This window comes from Rhinopithecus bieti, unplaced genomic scaffold (assembly GCF_001698545.2).
Source record: "Rhinopithecus bieti isolate Rb0 unplaced genomic scaffold, ASM169854v2 scaffold_21201, whole genome shotgun sequence".
Lineage (NCBI taxonomy): Eukaryota > Metazoa > Chordata > Mammalia > Primates > Cercopithecidae > Rhinopithecus > Rhinopithecus bieti.
The window spans coordinates 886300-902730 of NW_016810610.1; the positions used below are offsets into that span (position 1 = coordinate 886300).

The window sequence follows — 16431 nt, forward strand, 5'->3', positions numbered from 1 at the left end:
CTCNCCATCATTATCATCATCACCATCACCACCCCACCACCACTCACCATCATCATCACCATCACCACCACCACTCACCATCATCATCATCACCATCACCACCCCACCACCACTCACCATCATCATCATCCCACCATCACCCCACCACCACTCACCATCATCATCACCATCACCACCACCATCATCACCATCATCACCACCATCATCATCATCACCATCACCACCCCACCACCACTCACCATCATCATCACCACCATCACCCCACCACCACTCACCATCATCATCATCACCATCACATCCCACCACCACTCACCATCATCATCATCATCACTATCACCACCACCACCACTGACCATCATCATCATCATCACCATCACCACCACCACTCACCATCATCATCATCATCACCATCACCACCACCATCATCACCATCATCATCATCTCTACTTTACAACAGAGGTTCCAAGAGCTTGTGATCTGCCCAAGATCCCATTTCCAGTACAGGCTGGGGTAAACACTCAAGTTCAGGTGTCATGGCTCCAAAAGAAATGAACTTTCTTTCCTCTTGGTCTTGATTTTATTACACAGCAACAAAAAAAATACATTCTTGTTATAAAGGGTTGAGATGATATGGCTGCACAGGAGAATGTGAGGGTCCCTTCCTTTACTTCTTCCGGGCCACCTCTTGCTTCTCCCACCTCTTGCTCCAAAGGTAACCACAGCAAACTAGTTGGGGTACGTTCTCCCTGTCTTCTCTCCAAGAAGGGCACACATATAAGATCAATATACATACACATGTGTGTCCTCATTGATGTAAATAATCGTAAGAGTGTCTGCCTTATAGGATTGATGAGGGAGTTGAAGAAAATTATGTTTTTAAAGCACTTAACATGGTGCCAGGCAATATACTGGGTTCCTAATAGTGCTCTCATCTACTGTGTGGAGTAAGTTCTATTATTTCTACTCATTTTATTGATGTGGAAGCTGAAGATTAGAGAGATTGTCACATGCACAGGATCATACAATACTGAAACTGGATTTGAATCCAGTTAGCTTATGTGGTTATTTTATAGGTATTATTTTTCCACTTGATTTTTTTTCTCTTAGTAATATTAGCTTGAACCGTTTCCATGTGTGTACATGTGAGTTTACATCAGTCTTGTAATGGCTACATGTGAATCAATATTCTAAGTACTTCTTTATTGGGGTTGTTGTTATTTGGTTTGGTTTGTTTTTGAGATTGGGATCTTGCTCTGTTGCCCAGGCTGGAAGGCAAGTGGCATGATCTTGGCTCACTGCAGCCTCAGCCTCCTGGGCTCAAGCAGTCCTCCCACCTCAGCCTCCAAGTAGCTGTGACTACAGGTGTAAGCCACCATGCCTGGCTAATTTTGTTCTTTTTTTGTAGAGACAAGGTCTCACTTGTTTTGCTCAGGATGATTTTGAACTCCTGGGCTCAAGTGAGCCTCCTGCCTAGCCCTCCCAAAGTGCTGAGGTTAGAAGCATGAGCCACCACGCTCAGCCTGGAATTGATTTTTGTATAGGTTGTGACTTAGGAATCTAGATTTTATCTTTCTCTAAGTGGAGAACCAGTTGTCCTCTCTATTTATTGAGTAATCCATTATTTCAGCTCATTTGAACTATTACCTTTATCATAAACTGAATTCCTTTGTATGTATAGCTATGCAGCTGATCCCTCTCTTCTGTACTGTTGATGATTTTCTACACCCACACCCATACTAAAGTACTATAATTATTTTAGACTTAGAAAAAAATTTTATAACAGGAAGAGAAAATCCTTCCTTGTTGCTGTTCTCTTTCACAAAAAAAATGTATTTTTTGTGTGTGCATTTATTCTGTCACGTAAACTTATAGAAGCAGCCTGTCAAGGTCTGTAGAGAAAATTCCTGTGGGTGTTTAGACTGGGTGTTGCATTAATAGGTTCATTTTTGATAAATCAGCATCTTTACAATATTTAGTTTCTCCATCTAGAAATATCATATATTTCTATTTAGGTCTATTATATTCATCAGTTAAGTTCCATAATTTGCTTTATGTAGATCTTACATTGGAGGGTTTATTAGTTGTTATTACAAATGGGATCCCATTTTCCCATTACATTTACTTAATTTTTATTGCTAGTGAATAGGAAATAATGGTTTTTATATGTTAATTTTTTATTTAGCCATGTGACTCAATTTTTGTATTCGTGATCTTTATACTTCTTTTTCTTGACATCACATTGGCCAGGAGGAAAACAATGTAGAATGATATTGGTAAAAGTGTACATCTTTGTCTTATTTGTCTTTTTCCTGTCTTTCATGAGAATGCCATGAAGGTTTCACCACTAAATATGATAAATACACTTGATCAGCTTGAAGACATTTCTTTCTATTTATAGCTTACTGAGAGGTATGCTTTTCACTGCAGATGACACCATGCTCTTGTCAACGGGCCTTTATTTTTTCACTTAACATTTTCCTCAAGAGTCCAGAGATTGCCCGGACTAAGTTGGACCTCCCAGCACTGGCATCCTAGCTGAGCGAACCTGGTTTAGAACTGAGCACTTAGGACTGAGTAATGTCTTCTTTCTTCCTCCTTTCTGCTCACATTTGACCTCAGATGTCCTACAGGCAGGAGCTACTTTGTGTTGATATTTCCTGCCTTCTCTCACCACTCTCCCCCAGCCTTACCCTTCCTCCTGCAGAAAAGTAAAACATTTTACAAATGAATAAAAAGTAGCATGTGGCCGATAAAAAGTAGCAATGTGCGAGGTGCGGTGGCTCACACCTGTAATCCCAGCACTTTGAAGGCTGAGGCCGGGTGGATCACAAGGTCAGCGAGATCGAGACCATACCTGGCTAAACATGGTGAACCCCATCTCTACTAAAAACAAAAAATTTATCTGGGCGTGGTGCCAGGTGCTCTGTATTTCTATGTCCCAGCTACTCCAGTGAGGCTGAGGCAGGAGAATCGGTGAACCTGGAGGGGAGCTGTGGCATGTGAGCCGAGATCTGCACCACCTGCACTCAGCCTGAGCGACAGAGCGAGACTGCCGTCTCAATAATTAAATAAATAAATAAATAAATAAATAAATAAATAAATGTAGCATGTGGACAAAGGGCAAGAGCATCCATTCTGAATTTTCTTGCAGGACACCACTGAAAAGATTTTTATTCTAACTTCTAATTTAAATAACCTTCAAGTTTTTTTTTTTTCCACCTGATCTATCTTAAAAGGCTCACCACCATACCTCACGCACTGGGTTTGCTAAGTCGGATCGTTGTAGTTTTTACAAGGAAGGTATGGAGAAAGTGAATTACACCTGACATCTGATTTCCTGTTGCAGTTCATGCAGGTTCTGATGCAGGATGCAGCCATTTTTAACTCTTTCTTGGCCACTGCCTTGTACATGGTGTTAGATGCAGAAAGAAATGTGTTTGATGGGACATTGATGGAGAACGATTTATCAGAGTCCATCGAGAGCTCTTAGGTGGCGATGACTTTTTGCCTAGGCCTGTGAATGAAGGATTTGTTCTTGCCAGGCGTGTATGGTGGAGTGTGACTCTAATGTGATTTTGGCACCTGTCTAGAAATTGTCCCTGTATCCAGTATCCAGTTGACACAATTTGCTTCGGGGAAGGTCATACCTGCTGTGTATGGCATCTGTCATATTTATGTAGGAAATGTGAAATGCACATGAAATAATGCACAGCCATCCTTATGTAAAAAATGCCTTCTCCCAGAAAACCTCTTCATGTAAGCACTGGCAAAAGATTGTTTGCAAGCTGCATAGAAGAGACTTTGGGCCCCTTTTGAGATAAAAGCAGTGGATTATGCTATTCTTACTAGTAGCTTCCCTAACCTTGACGTCATTGGGGTAGATTTTTATTATTTTCAGTATTGTTTAGCCAAGAAAGCAAGAACACTGCTTAAGTATAAGTGTCATTTATTTTCTGGTGTTGGGGGTTTTTGTTAGAAACAGCAGGTTAGCTTTCCCAACAACGGCTGGGGTTTTGGGGAAGATGGAGTGGACTCATCTCAGGCATATGGTGTGTTACTGGCCAGCCATCCAGGTCAAAGAGTGGACACATAGAGCCAGAAAGGCGTGAGAGCACAGGAGCCCTCCAGGCCAGCCACGGGTAGCTGGCTTTGAGCCCCCTCCCAGTTTCAATGAAGTTGGCTTTAGCTTCTAGGGTGTTGGTGTAGGAAGTTTGGGTCAATTAGACAATTATTTTCCTTTTTCAGCATCTTTTTCTTTTCTTCTTAAATCCTCAAGTCCAGAAAAGATTCTGGAATCCATGACAAGGATAGACTCAACGTTCCCTACCTTTTCTCTTGCAGGCGGGTGACAAACATCTACCACCCCAGCTGTGCACCGATGCAGCCGATGCTAACCAGAATGTTCATCAGAAGGAGAGGAAATGTATCTTCAAGGTGAGGCGGACTCCAAGAGACACTAGAAGTTTTCGCCTGCTTGGGGGGAAAGGAAATCTTGCCTATGTTTGTTTCATTGTTTATTAGAGAAGGAGGCATGTTTTGAGCTGTGAGGCTACTCCCAATCCAAGAACGTTATGGCCAAAAGTTACCTCATCAGTATTATCAGCCAAGCAACTGACCATGCTGCGGCAGTGGAGCCCCTGAGGCTGTTCACCGAATGATTGTGATGCTGCCTTAGTCAAATGAATAGGACCTTGACATTTGAATGCCTCAGATTGTGAGGGAAGAGTGAAAATTAGCAATACCTCCTCCTCCAATTCTTTCCCAGGAATGATGCTTAGGAAACAAAAGATTAACAAGAGAATTTCTAGAAATGTCTGAATGTTACTCATTTGGATTGGCTACTCTTTTTTCTTCTCTTACTGTCCTGTGAGAACGGGCTTTTTGGAGCCCCTCCTGGGCCCTGCTGTCTTTTGGGTTTTCAAGAATAAAATCTCATATTTGATGAATTATGTCACAGACTTGTTTTCTCCCCATTAAGATGATTAACTCTTATATTGAGAAGAGATGAGAGGACAGAGAGAGAATGGAGATAACAAGAGAGAACCCACTCTCTGAAAGAGAAAATTTCTTGGTATCAAAAGAGGTATTTTACCAGGGAAGCCATTGGAATCCAGCACCTTTGGAAGCGTGAGTTGGGAAGACTGCTTTGAACCAAGGAGTTCAAGACCATCCCGGGCAACACAGGGAACTCCTCAACTCTATTTAGTTTATATATATATAAACCGTATAGCATACATATATATATAGAATAGACCATATATATGTGACATAGTTTTTTATGAACTGATTTTTTATATAAATATATAATATATATATATATACACAACACACAACACTGCACATAACATGATCAGTTTTTTATGTTCTCTGAAATTCTGGAACTTCTCAGAGAGGCTTTAAGAGAGGATTCGCTTCTAGTCAAACAGCACCATCTGTGCAAGTATTTTACTATTTTTAGCTGGAAAAGCGTTACTAATCAAACAAGCGTTTTTCAGTAAAATTAGCAAAACCCATAAGAGCTGTTGCTCATTCCGTTGTGGTAATTACTGAGTCTCAACTACCTGCATGTCATTTCTTGATTTCTCTTTGCAGATAGCACGATGTGTACTTGTAATGAGTGGTCGGCTTTTCTCAGTTTTGTTTTTAGGCAACTTAGAAAAATCTACAGAAAGGATTCTTGAGTATTAAAGCAAAGCCTGGCTACTCTCCCCTTACAAAAGGCTAGCTATGTGAGAAACTGACAACCCGAACTTCTTTTTGGCTTTAGAATGATCACTCTGAAAACTGTGATTAAAACATCACAGAATTTTGAAAGGCCTTATGAAGGCAAGTGACAAGCACCGGCATCTGTGGCCTCATGCAGGATTTATATGACACATTTTCCACAGACAACAGCCCTTACATCTGCAGTGGCAATAGGCAGGTGTCACTCTGCATTTCTCCGCACAAAGCAGATTTATTCTTTATTTGGTCTGTGGGCTTAGATTTTAGCCTATCAATTCTGGCACTCAAAACTAGGACACAGGAGTGCCAGTCAACACTGTCTCTGCTGGAAACAGAGACTTAGAGGCTCCGGGTGCAGCTCTGCAATTCAGAGTGGTTCTGGAGACTGGAGAGAGAAGGTTTCAAGCTGTGCACGAATACAATACATTCGGGCTACGAATAAATGGCTATCTGTTAAGGCTGCATTTGGAATTCTAGGGATTACTCTAAACCTTCTGGAGTTGTGCTTCAGAAGCCTTTGCGTGCCCTCTCGGCACATCTTTGAAGAAAGAGCAGTTTCATCTTCTTCAGCATCTGATGTTCTGTCCGAGTCACATTCCTTGTGTGCCTGACCTCTGGAGAACAATAGTGCCATTGTGCGCAGACCCGGTGTCCTGGCCAGTGACTCCTGCTCAGCAGAACCTTCACAGCGAATGCTTCTCCTGAGCCTGCACCTGACCCCTGGGCCCTCCACATTCAGAGGATTTCCTGTGCTTTGTAGTCAGCTTTTGAGCCAGAGTTAGTGCTGAAGAGACCTATACATCTGTCTCTTTTTGTTTGACTTTTTTGTTTGTTTATTTTGGCCCTGGGTTAAGAAGATGGAAAAAATTGTTAAATAAGGATTAAAGTATTATGCTGATATAAAATGTATTTTTTCTTGCCATTAATTTAATATTAGTTTAGCTCAGTGGTGTGAAATAACTCATAAGTTATTTTAATTTGGTGACTTTTCAAGTATGCACAGGTTGTTGCTTAAAAGAGATAAAGATTTTGGCCGGGCGTGGTGGCTCACGCCTGTAATCTCAACACTTTGGGAGGCCGAGGTGGGTGGATCACTTGAGGTCAGGAGTTCCAAAGAGCCTGGCCAACATGGCGAAAACCCGTCTTTACTAAAAGTATAAAAATCAGCTGGGCATGGTGGTGCACACCTGTAATCCCAGCTACTTGGGAGGCTGAGGCAGGGGAATCGCTTGAACCTGGGAGGCGGAGGTTGCAGTGAGCTGAGATTGTGCCACTTACACTCCAGCCTGGGAGACAGCGAGACTCTATCTCAAAAGAAAAAAAAAAAAATAAGGTAAAGATTTAAATCATGAAATTTGGAAACTCTGATATTCATACTGTGAATTTTATTTATGTAATTTTTGCTTTCAACATAGTAACTTTATTTTCTTAAGTCTTCTTAAGTGCTCATTTAAGTTCTGTCCATTGCCACACTTGAATGTGTCCTTACGTGAACATATCAACCTTACCCATAACCATATAGATGACATATTTTGTATGTATCTAGTCATACAAAATCATATGAGGAGGCATTGGATTCTTACAAGATAAGAGCTTCTATTGGAGATAAGTGTTTTGTTTAATTCTGTGATGCTGGTACCATGCGTTAAATTGCTTCATAATACAAGAAAGTGAGACTGTTGACTCAGGAACAGAAAATAACACCTAAATAGTTACTTTACTACTTTAAAAGTGGAGACTTTTTAGAAAATTACTTAAAAGGTTCAAGGCCAAAGGAAATTTTGGATTTATGATTTAACTTTCACCCTTTCTGCTAGTTGGTTTAATTTCTCGTTTCTGTGTAGGTGACTATGTATAATTGAATCAATGAAAAATTCAGTAAGTTTTGCTTCTGGATGTAGACTATCTGGTTGACTTTATTCCCCTCAACTAAACTGGTTGGTTGTTTTGATGTTAGATAAACAATGCCTACTATTTGTTAAATTAAATGCAACTTATAGTAAGCACTCAGGCATTCCTTTTAAAGGATGATATAAGGTTTAACAATAACAAGACACGATTAAGAACTAAATATCTCTTGCATCAAAAGACTCATGCCCAGTTAGTGGTCTCTGTGGTCTAGAATTATGACCTTGATCAAACAAGCTTGAGCTAGATCAGGAAAACTTGCTTAGACTTTGGACATGTCTGATTTTTGTGTTATGATTTACTTGGACATAAACCAATAACACCTTCCTATGATGGGGAATGAGGGATAGGAGCCATTCTCAGAAGTGCTGTCTAAGAGGACTTTGTATCTTTCCATTTTCCTGGCTCTTAGCAGTGCATTCTGTCTTCTCAGGTTCCACTGTTTGGCATCCCGACTGTAAGCAATCTACGAAGACCGAGGAAAAACTGCGGGTAAGAACACAATTAAAACATGACACCAGCTGCATTTGTAGGCCATACGCTCATAGTCACTAATTCTTGGGGTTAGGGTTTAGGTGAAATTACTTTTTACTGACTTTTTCCCTTATAGCAAACTAAGTTCAAAGGCCATTTGGCTAGGGAAAGGGGTCCCCTCTTACCTTAAATGTACTGTGGTTTTTGTTCCAAATGCTTGTGTTAGACAAAGTAAGCCTTGGCCTCACTAGTCAGCTTCTTAGAAAAGCATTCAAGGGAAAAGTCAAATCATGCAGATGGTAAAACAATGACTCATCAGGTTCCAGGTGCAGCATCTGCTGACCTCACCAGACTGTTTTGGTGCTTAGTCTATAATGCACTACTCTGACCCCAGCTCTACATTAGTACATTCTACTGGTCTCTCATTTTACTGAATCCAAATTCACCAGAATAGACTCTAAAAGCTGATGGCTTGTCAGATAAAACCTATGGGGAAAATAATAACGAACCAAGATAGGTAAATTAATCAATTCTCAGAACACCTCCAGATGACAATATTTTATGTTTCAGAAGCAAAGCGCTGTACACAGTTGTAAAACCATGATCATAATCTCTGTCCTGTTCAGATGCCCCATTTTTCACGTGGACTAGGAAGTATTTTTCAGTGCAATAATCAGACTGAATGAATTCCAGTGCCTTGGGTTAACCTAACTTAATGGTACCTATAGAAAAACTGGAGTCTGACTGCACCCTGTTTACTGTCTCAGGGAAAAGAATGGCCTGGATTTATTTTGGAGGCCAGCCTCTAGTGCGTAGTATAATCTCTTCTCGATCTGCCATTAGCAGGCATCAGAAGCTATGTATATAATCCCCAGCGGCAGCACGGTCAGTTTATTGATGGGGTCTAGTCACTGATGTGTGACTTGTGAAGGGGTGACTTGGCTTTGGAGCAGTGATTACCAGCGAGACCCACTCGCTCTGCCTTTTTTCAGATCCCTTTGCCTGCTGCCTTGGGAATTACAGCTCTTATTTTCCTAGTGTGTTTGCTTTATTCTCTGAATGAACCACACATATGCACAGGAGATATTTTTCCTCTGTTTTTTATTTTTTCTTTTCCTCCTCAATTCACATCCATCAGTCAGATGGAGACATTTTACCATTTGGATATTTTAGGAACTTGTCCCTTCGCTGTGACCCTGAACAAACGCAGTGCTTTTAGAATGCAAAATTATTGTGAACATCTTAAGTTGAGAGGGGAGGGGGGGAAACACTTTTTCTCTGAATAACTGAATAAAGGTAAGAACAGCTGAAGAGGAATTTGCCCACCAAACTTAGGGTGGTTTCGCTCTGTTTTTGACACACAGACCCCTGAAGTCCATCAGCCGGATAGTCACACACAGGCATAGTCACCTGGTTGTGGGCTCTACACTCTGGGATTTTTGAGAAACTATGGATGCTTTGGAAATGAGTTACCTTTAATAAAATATGAGAACACAAATGATCATCCTTATTGTGACTTTTATCATAAGAATGTAAAGTTCACAGCATAGCTTGAGGATGCTGCCCAGAAACCACCCAAGTAGCTATAGTAGTTTGTACTCTCTCTCTAATGTTGCTTTTGGGTTTTTTAGTAATCATTTTAACTTCATCTCTGATGAAGTCTTTTGGGAGATGAAGAGAGGAATGCTAATGAGGCCAGACTGAGTGGAATGTGGGCCTTTTCTGTATCAGGATTGCTTGAGCTTGCAGATCATGTGACTAAAATGATTTTTAAAAAACAACAATACTCTGATTACGTCTTGATGGAAAACTCTCTGCATAAGCTTATGAAAACAACTAGTGAAATACTTCCACCCATTCTGGCCAAGAGGAGCTCTTGTTTTCTTCCTTTAGTAAACCTTCCAGAGAATTCTAAAGCTCTTCTCCTAAACCCAGCATTCACTATTTAGGAGGTCAGGAGAGTGCTCTGGGTCACTGTCTTTGGAAAGCCCAGAAGTGAGGAAGAGGCTCCCATGTGCCCAGACCCGGGCTTCACACTGATGTTGATGGGGGTTAAAGGGAATAGGTTTTGAACAGAGAAATGCATCTTGTGCTCTCTTAAGGGTGTGTCTACATATCACAAATCTTGAGCCAGGATTTCCAGGCCTTTCACTTTTCACATTAGTGCAGTTTCCACAGTGAAATGAAAATGTTTTAAGAATCTTTCGGCAACCCCACTGAGTAATCCACATTTTTGATATTTAAGAACTCATGGGGCATTTGTAACAACAGATTCTCAAGAATGCCTCTCAATTGGCTTCACTGGCTTCTTACCCTTTATATATTATAAGAATGTCTAAGCCAAAATAAATGGAGAGGAATTGAAAGGGGTTGGAGCTTAGATAAATATACTGTAACTTGAAGACCAGTTAATATGCTTTTAAACATGGGCCCAAAAATTGACCCAAAAAATCCACTTGTACATCAATGAAAGGATCCCACTTTATGTTTACTATCAAGTTAGTTTTCACTAAGGTTTTTTTTTTTTTTTTAATAATACTTCTGATTTTAGGCTATTTCTGTGTTCATTCTTCCCTTTTCTCATGTTTCATGGCAGCTGCCAAACATTCAGCGTTCTTCATCCGATTTCTTTTATCCCAAAAGTCTGATTCGACGCACAGGACGGTCTCCGTCTCTGCAGGTTAGCGCTGTGTCTAGGCTGGGGCTCAAAGCCACTGTCCTGGGCCCAGGCTTCTGTTGCTTTTCCCCCAGGCTGCTTTTCTCACATAACTTCTTCAGCTCCTGCAGAAAGCAGATGCTTTTCTCACACCACGAGCGCCTCTCACACTGACTCTGGCCGTTGTCTTCTTGGATGGATGTTTTCATTCAGAGCAGCAGCTAAAGCTTTGTGTCTGTAAAGCAAGCACATCAGAAGCTGCCTTTTGGTCCTGTGTTGCCACGTTTGTTCACTGCACAAGTATCTGCTGAGCACCCAGGTGTAGAACTGGGCTGAATGTAGCAGATCGAGGCTCATAGGCGAGGAAAGACAGATACATAATTATAAGGGTGGTACAGAAACCCATCCCAGGTTACGGATCGCAAAGGCCACGCTCCTTGGAATGTCAGATGAGGAAAAGGCCTCCAGGGTCGCTTCCTGGGAGAAGTGGTCTTGGAGTTGATTTTTAGAGGCTGGCTGAGATTTGACCATGAGGGAATGAGGAGAAAGTGGCAGACCTGATGAGGAGATGTGAAGTGTGCAGCTGAGAAAGGCAGTGCTTGGGTAGGGAGTGGTTTCACTCAAGAAAGGAAGAGTGAGGCTGAGTGCAGTGGCTCACACCTGTAATCCCAGCACTTTGAGAGGCAGAGGCAGGTGGATCACTTGAGAGATCAAGAGTTCAAGACCACCCTGGCCAACATGGTGAAACCCCGTCTCCACTAAAAATAGAAAAATTAGCTGGGCATTGTTGTGGACGCCTGTAATCCCAGCTACTCAGGAGACTGAGACAGGAGAGTTGTTTGAACCCTGGAGACAGAGATTGCAGTGAGCCAAGGTTACGCCACTGCACTCCAGCCTGGGCAACAGAGCAAGACTCTGTCTCAAGAAAAAAAACAAAAAACAAAAACAAAGGAACAGTGAAGTGGGAAAGGAAGAAACTGAGAAACAGGCACCTACTCTATGGAGGCTGGGGGATTTATGTACAATCTCATTTGCTCTCCCTAAGAATTCCTGCAAGGTAGCTCATCTTATTCCCATTTTACAGATGGGGAGACTGAGACCCATCATAGTTAGGTAACTTCTCCAGAATTACTCTACTGGTAAGTGGAAGAGCCAGGATTGGAAAACGTGTTTCCATGAGCCCGTCACTCATATTCATTCTGCTATAGTGCAAGGGGACAGTGAGAGAAAAACCTGAAAGAAGCAGAAGGAGAACATTAAATACTGGCTAAGGCTATTGTCAGGGGGCCACTGATGGAGTGTAAGGAAGAGAGCAGTGCCACCTGCCCAGGGCATCCTGCAGGAGAAGGGAGAGGACTCAGCCAGCCCAGCAGAGGAACAGCCAGGCTGGAGATTATGCTGCATGCACAGACCTGACCTTTAGGGGTTTCTGAGAATCAGTGGAAACCTTGGCCTGTTAAACTAGAAGGGACTTTCTACAATCTCATCTTGGCTCAGATGAAACCTGTTTTCTAGCTCTGCTAACAATTCAGGGTTGCACTGCAGCACTTTGGCCGGGCTGTGTGCCTGTACGTTCTGTGCCTGTCAGAACTACACTAAGGATAAGAAGAGTTTGAGTTTCTATTTTTGTTAAGCCTTCACCTTCTTTGATTGCACGATGGAAAAGACAAGTGTAGAAGCTTAGAGTAGAAGAGAATCTTTTAGAGGTCAACCCCCTGAGTTTCCTCATTGATAGAATGAAGTCAGATGGGCTGGGCATGGTGGTTTATGCCTGTAATCCCAGCACGTTGAGAGGCCAATGTGGGCAGATCGCTAGAGCGCAGGAGTTTGAGACCAGCCTGGGCAACATGGCAAAACCCCTATGTACCCCTCCAAAAATACAAAAATTAGCCAGGCATGGTGGTGCATGCCTGTATTCTTAGCCACTCAGAAGGCTTAGATGGGAAGATCACCTGAACCTGGGGAGGTTGAGGCTGCAGTGAACCAAGATCATGCTGCTGCGCTCCAGCCTGGGAGACAGAGTGAGACTCTGTCTCCAAAAAAAAAAAAAAAAAAAAAAAAAAAGGCAGGCAGATACAGCAGCATGTCTGAGACCGCACAGGCTGTCATAAACAGCAAGCCAACTGCATACTTTGGTTCTTGACCCCAGGCCTTGGTGCCTTGCATTGTCCCATGATACTGGGTTCCTATGATATGATGTATTTTTCGTACAATCTTCATTCTGTGTTAAAGTTTCAGCTCCGGTGGCAGAGTTTCCACACACAGTGAAGCCAAAGTCGCATGAATCCAGAGGAACAGCCAAAGATTGTCCCCACTGCAAATGAGTGTTGCTCAGAATTAGTGCTTCCACTTGGCAAGAAGCCACTTGTTCAATACCTTTTTTTTATTATTATTATTTTTTCCAGTAGTATACTCTTAAATAGTATTACATTTTGTTAGCCTGTGGCTACAACCAAGTAATACATTTTCATGACTTGCAGAAAAATGCCATCATCAAGTGTGAAATATTTTAGTTTGCCCCAGACCTTTAAGCTTGAGAGATTTGGAGCATCTTGAGAGAGAGAGAGGGAGTGAGAGAGATCCGTTTACAATATAACTTCTCTCCTCCTGTCTTGTTGTTCAAACGGGACATCTGATTCCTATTATCCAGCTGTAACTATCAATGAAGTCAACTTTAGCTCCATCACAGAAAGTTGTAAACAGCTTGGGACCTGGCAGAGAAAATGGGCTTTGTGGCAAGATCTCCCTTCACCCGTTGGCAATTGAAGAACCTTTAAAATGCCAGAAAACTCCAAAGCAATGCAGTTCTCAAGTCACAGATATTTTATCTTTTAAGTACTTTGGCTACACAGCGGCTCATTTCCCACCACTTAAAACTGAGTACCCTTAGTTATTAGATAAACTGTCTTCCTTGCAGGGACATTCAGCACTCTGTGCTTCAGAAATAAGTCCTGGTTTTGTTGTAGAGGAAAGTAAAATCTATAGCAGGAAAGTCATTTTGTTATCTAGATTGAGAATGAGCTCCATCTTTTCCTTTTGCCTGAATTACAGGTAAAAGAAAATGATGAAAATAGAATTACCTGAGAAAAACATATTCTGGTTCCACTCACTTGGAAGTTTTCTATGAATAGCAAATTTTGTCTACAGGTAAACTCAGTACTGAGCATGTATAATTCATTATAGACAAAGCACATGATATTCCCAGGACCAAGTCTGTAATAATCTGGGCGTGTCACTTGCTTTCATTCTAAAAGGGAGTTTTTCTCAGCTATGCCTTTGGAGGTTAAAGCATGAATTGACTGACCTACAAAATGGGCATGACTTTTTTCTTTGAAACTAATATTTACCTCTTGTAACATATGCACTTGTCACTCTATGATATACCAAACAAATGCCATGTGTATATTTTTAAAGGAGCTAATTTGAGGCTTTATGTCTGTCTAGAGCAAGCAAGTAATGTTAGTGGTGTTTGATTTTTGTTTTGTTCATGTCACTACAGTACATACTGCTTTACTCCCAGCTTTCACTTCATTCAAGTATTTCATCCTTTTGAGGGTGTCTTTACAATTCATCAGACAGCTGAATGTAGAGGTGTAAAGATTTATACTGGAAAGATCACATGTAGTAAAGGCTAATGGCATTTGTGAAACTGTCTCCAGAGAAGTGGTATGTGCCCACAGCACCCTCCTGCCTCCTCTCCAAACACAAAATTCTTTTTTCCAAGGGAGTTGATTTCACTCTTTCTTTGCTTAGCAGCGGGCATTCAGTATGTGCAGGTTTTAAAAGTATTCCTTCTTCTACAGCTGTTATCACCACCTTGTCTAATGAACTTCAACAAAAACCCAAGGCAGGTACTGTCAACATCAACAGGATTTAGTATAAGGTGTCAGTCATCTTATATCGGTAGTTGTCCCGTCAGTGTTCGTAAGATCATTCTGATCTGGTTGCCAGATGCCTGTAGTTTCTCTCTCCTTAGAGCATGGCTTTGGATAAATGCAAATTAGATGAATATAGTTGTTGCATCCCTGCTCCTGCTGAATGGGGGGAGGGCAGGGACTACAAAGTGCTTCCCAGCACTGTCCTTCTAGGAGACCCATGTGCATGGTGGACCATAATGGAAAGTAAATGGAAAATGTCATTTTTCTATTTACTCAACCAGCAGAGCTCTGGTAAGTGTTTTTAATGGTTAGTATTTGAAGAATAAAAGAGCTGGAGTGGAAAAGAAGAGGATGTCTTCAATTAATTTTCATTCTGTGACTGTGCCTTCTGGGACAGATGGACAAAATCAAGGCATAGGGGAAAAATAGCTGAAAGGTATTTAGAGGGCTTTTCAAAGAAATTTCATGAAGAAAACAAAAAGATGTGCTTTTAAAGCATTTGACTACTTATTTGTAATTAAATACCATTTTCATCTCTCCTGTTGAACTGCTAGTCTTCTGGTGAGGCGTCTCTTTGTTAATTTGTGTGTGTGTGTGGAAGGAAAGTAAAAATAGTTGTTGAAATCAAAAGTAAAGACATGAAAGTGTGCTGGGAGATAACTATAGAGTAAATGGACCCCTTCATCATGAGAGACTGAGTGATAACAGCCATATCAACAAGAAGGTTCTTACTGAAGGCTCCTTTCTTCCTTTTGCCAAAATAAGGTTTCAACTACTTGCCTAATCTCACTGGCAAAATCCTCTGAGTGATCACAACCATATAGAATTCTTTCTCTATCTACCTTGCCTGCTTTCTTCATCCCACCCCACCCCACCTCCATGCCAAAGATGGTATCAGAAGATGCCAAAGATAGCATCAAAAGAAAGAACTGAATTTTTCCAACTGCACTTTCAAGTTGGTTTTTCTGCAAGGAAAAGGTGCTTAAATGAAAGTAAATAAATTGTACCTGCTTTTAGCATGTTAGCCATAAGTCCTTGCTGTTTCCTTTATTCTATAGCAGTGGGCTTACCTTTGGTGATAAATATTTGAAATTGTATGCATTTATAACATAGATCAGAGAGTAATTTTGTTCACTGTAACTCTCATAGAGAATTCCAGAAACAAGGCTGCCGACCCATTAGGTTATTGAGTTCAGTTCATAATTATTGGGTCACTGTTGTTACCATGGACATCTGAATGGGTAGAAATGGTAATTTAGATTAAATAACTACATGTAAGGATCATCAGTTACATGTCAGGATCACCTGTAAAATTCTATGATGACCAAAGAGGTGGTGATAGGTAATGACAGGGTTGGGTTAATGGTAAAGAAGAAATTGTCAATGGGATTTGAAAGTGGGACAGCATGTCAGTAAGTTAAGTGCTTTCAAGGTTGAGATGGTTTCTGTCTGAGTGGATGTATGTTATTGTGTTGGAGAACAGCTCTGAGCCTTTTGAAGATATCTTACCCATAACAGCAAATTATGGATTCATCAGGAAAAGAAAAATAACAGGCCGGGCGCGGTGGCTCAAGCCTGTAATCCCAGCACTTTGGGAGGCCGAGACAGGCGGATCACGAGGTCAGGAGATCGAGACCATCCTGGCTAACATGGTGAAACCCCGTCTCTACTAAAAAATACAAAAAAACTAGCCAGGCGAGGTGGCGGGCGCCTGTAGTCCCAGTTACTCGGGAGGCTGATGCAGGAGAATGGCGTAAACCTGGGAGGCGGAGCTTGCAGTGAGCTGAGATC

At 41.5% G+C, this 16431-nt stretch overlaps 1 protein-coding gene across 1 annotated transcript in view; it reads left to right on the top strand.

The window, feature by feature from the left end:
- ABLIM1 (actin binding LIM protein 1) overlaps positions 1-16431 on the top strand; it is a 234677-nt gene that overhangs the window by 168612 nt on the left and 49634 nt on the right. The window contains 5 exon segments of the mRNA XM_017892465.1: positions 4342-4356; positions 4358-4375; positions 4377-4434; positions 8066-8124; positions 10703-10786. Coding sequence (XP_017747954.1) covers positions 4342-4356; positions 4358-4375; positions 4377-4434; positions 8066-8124; positions 10703-10786 — 234 coding nt within the window.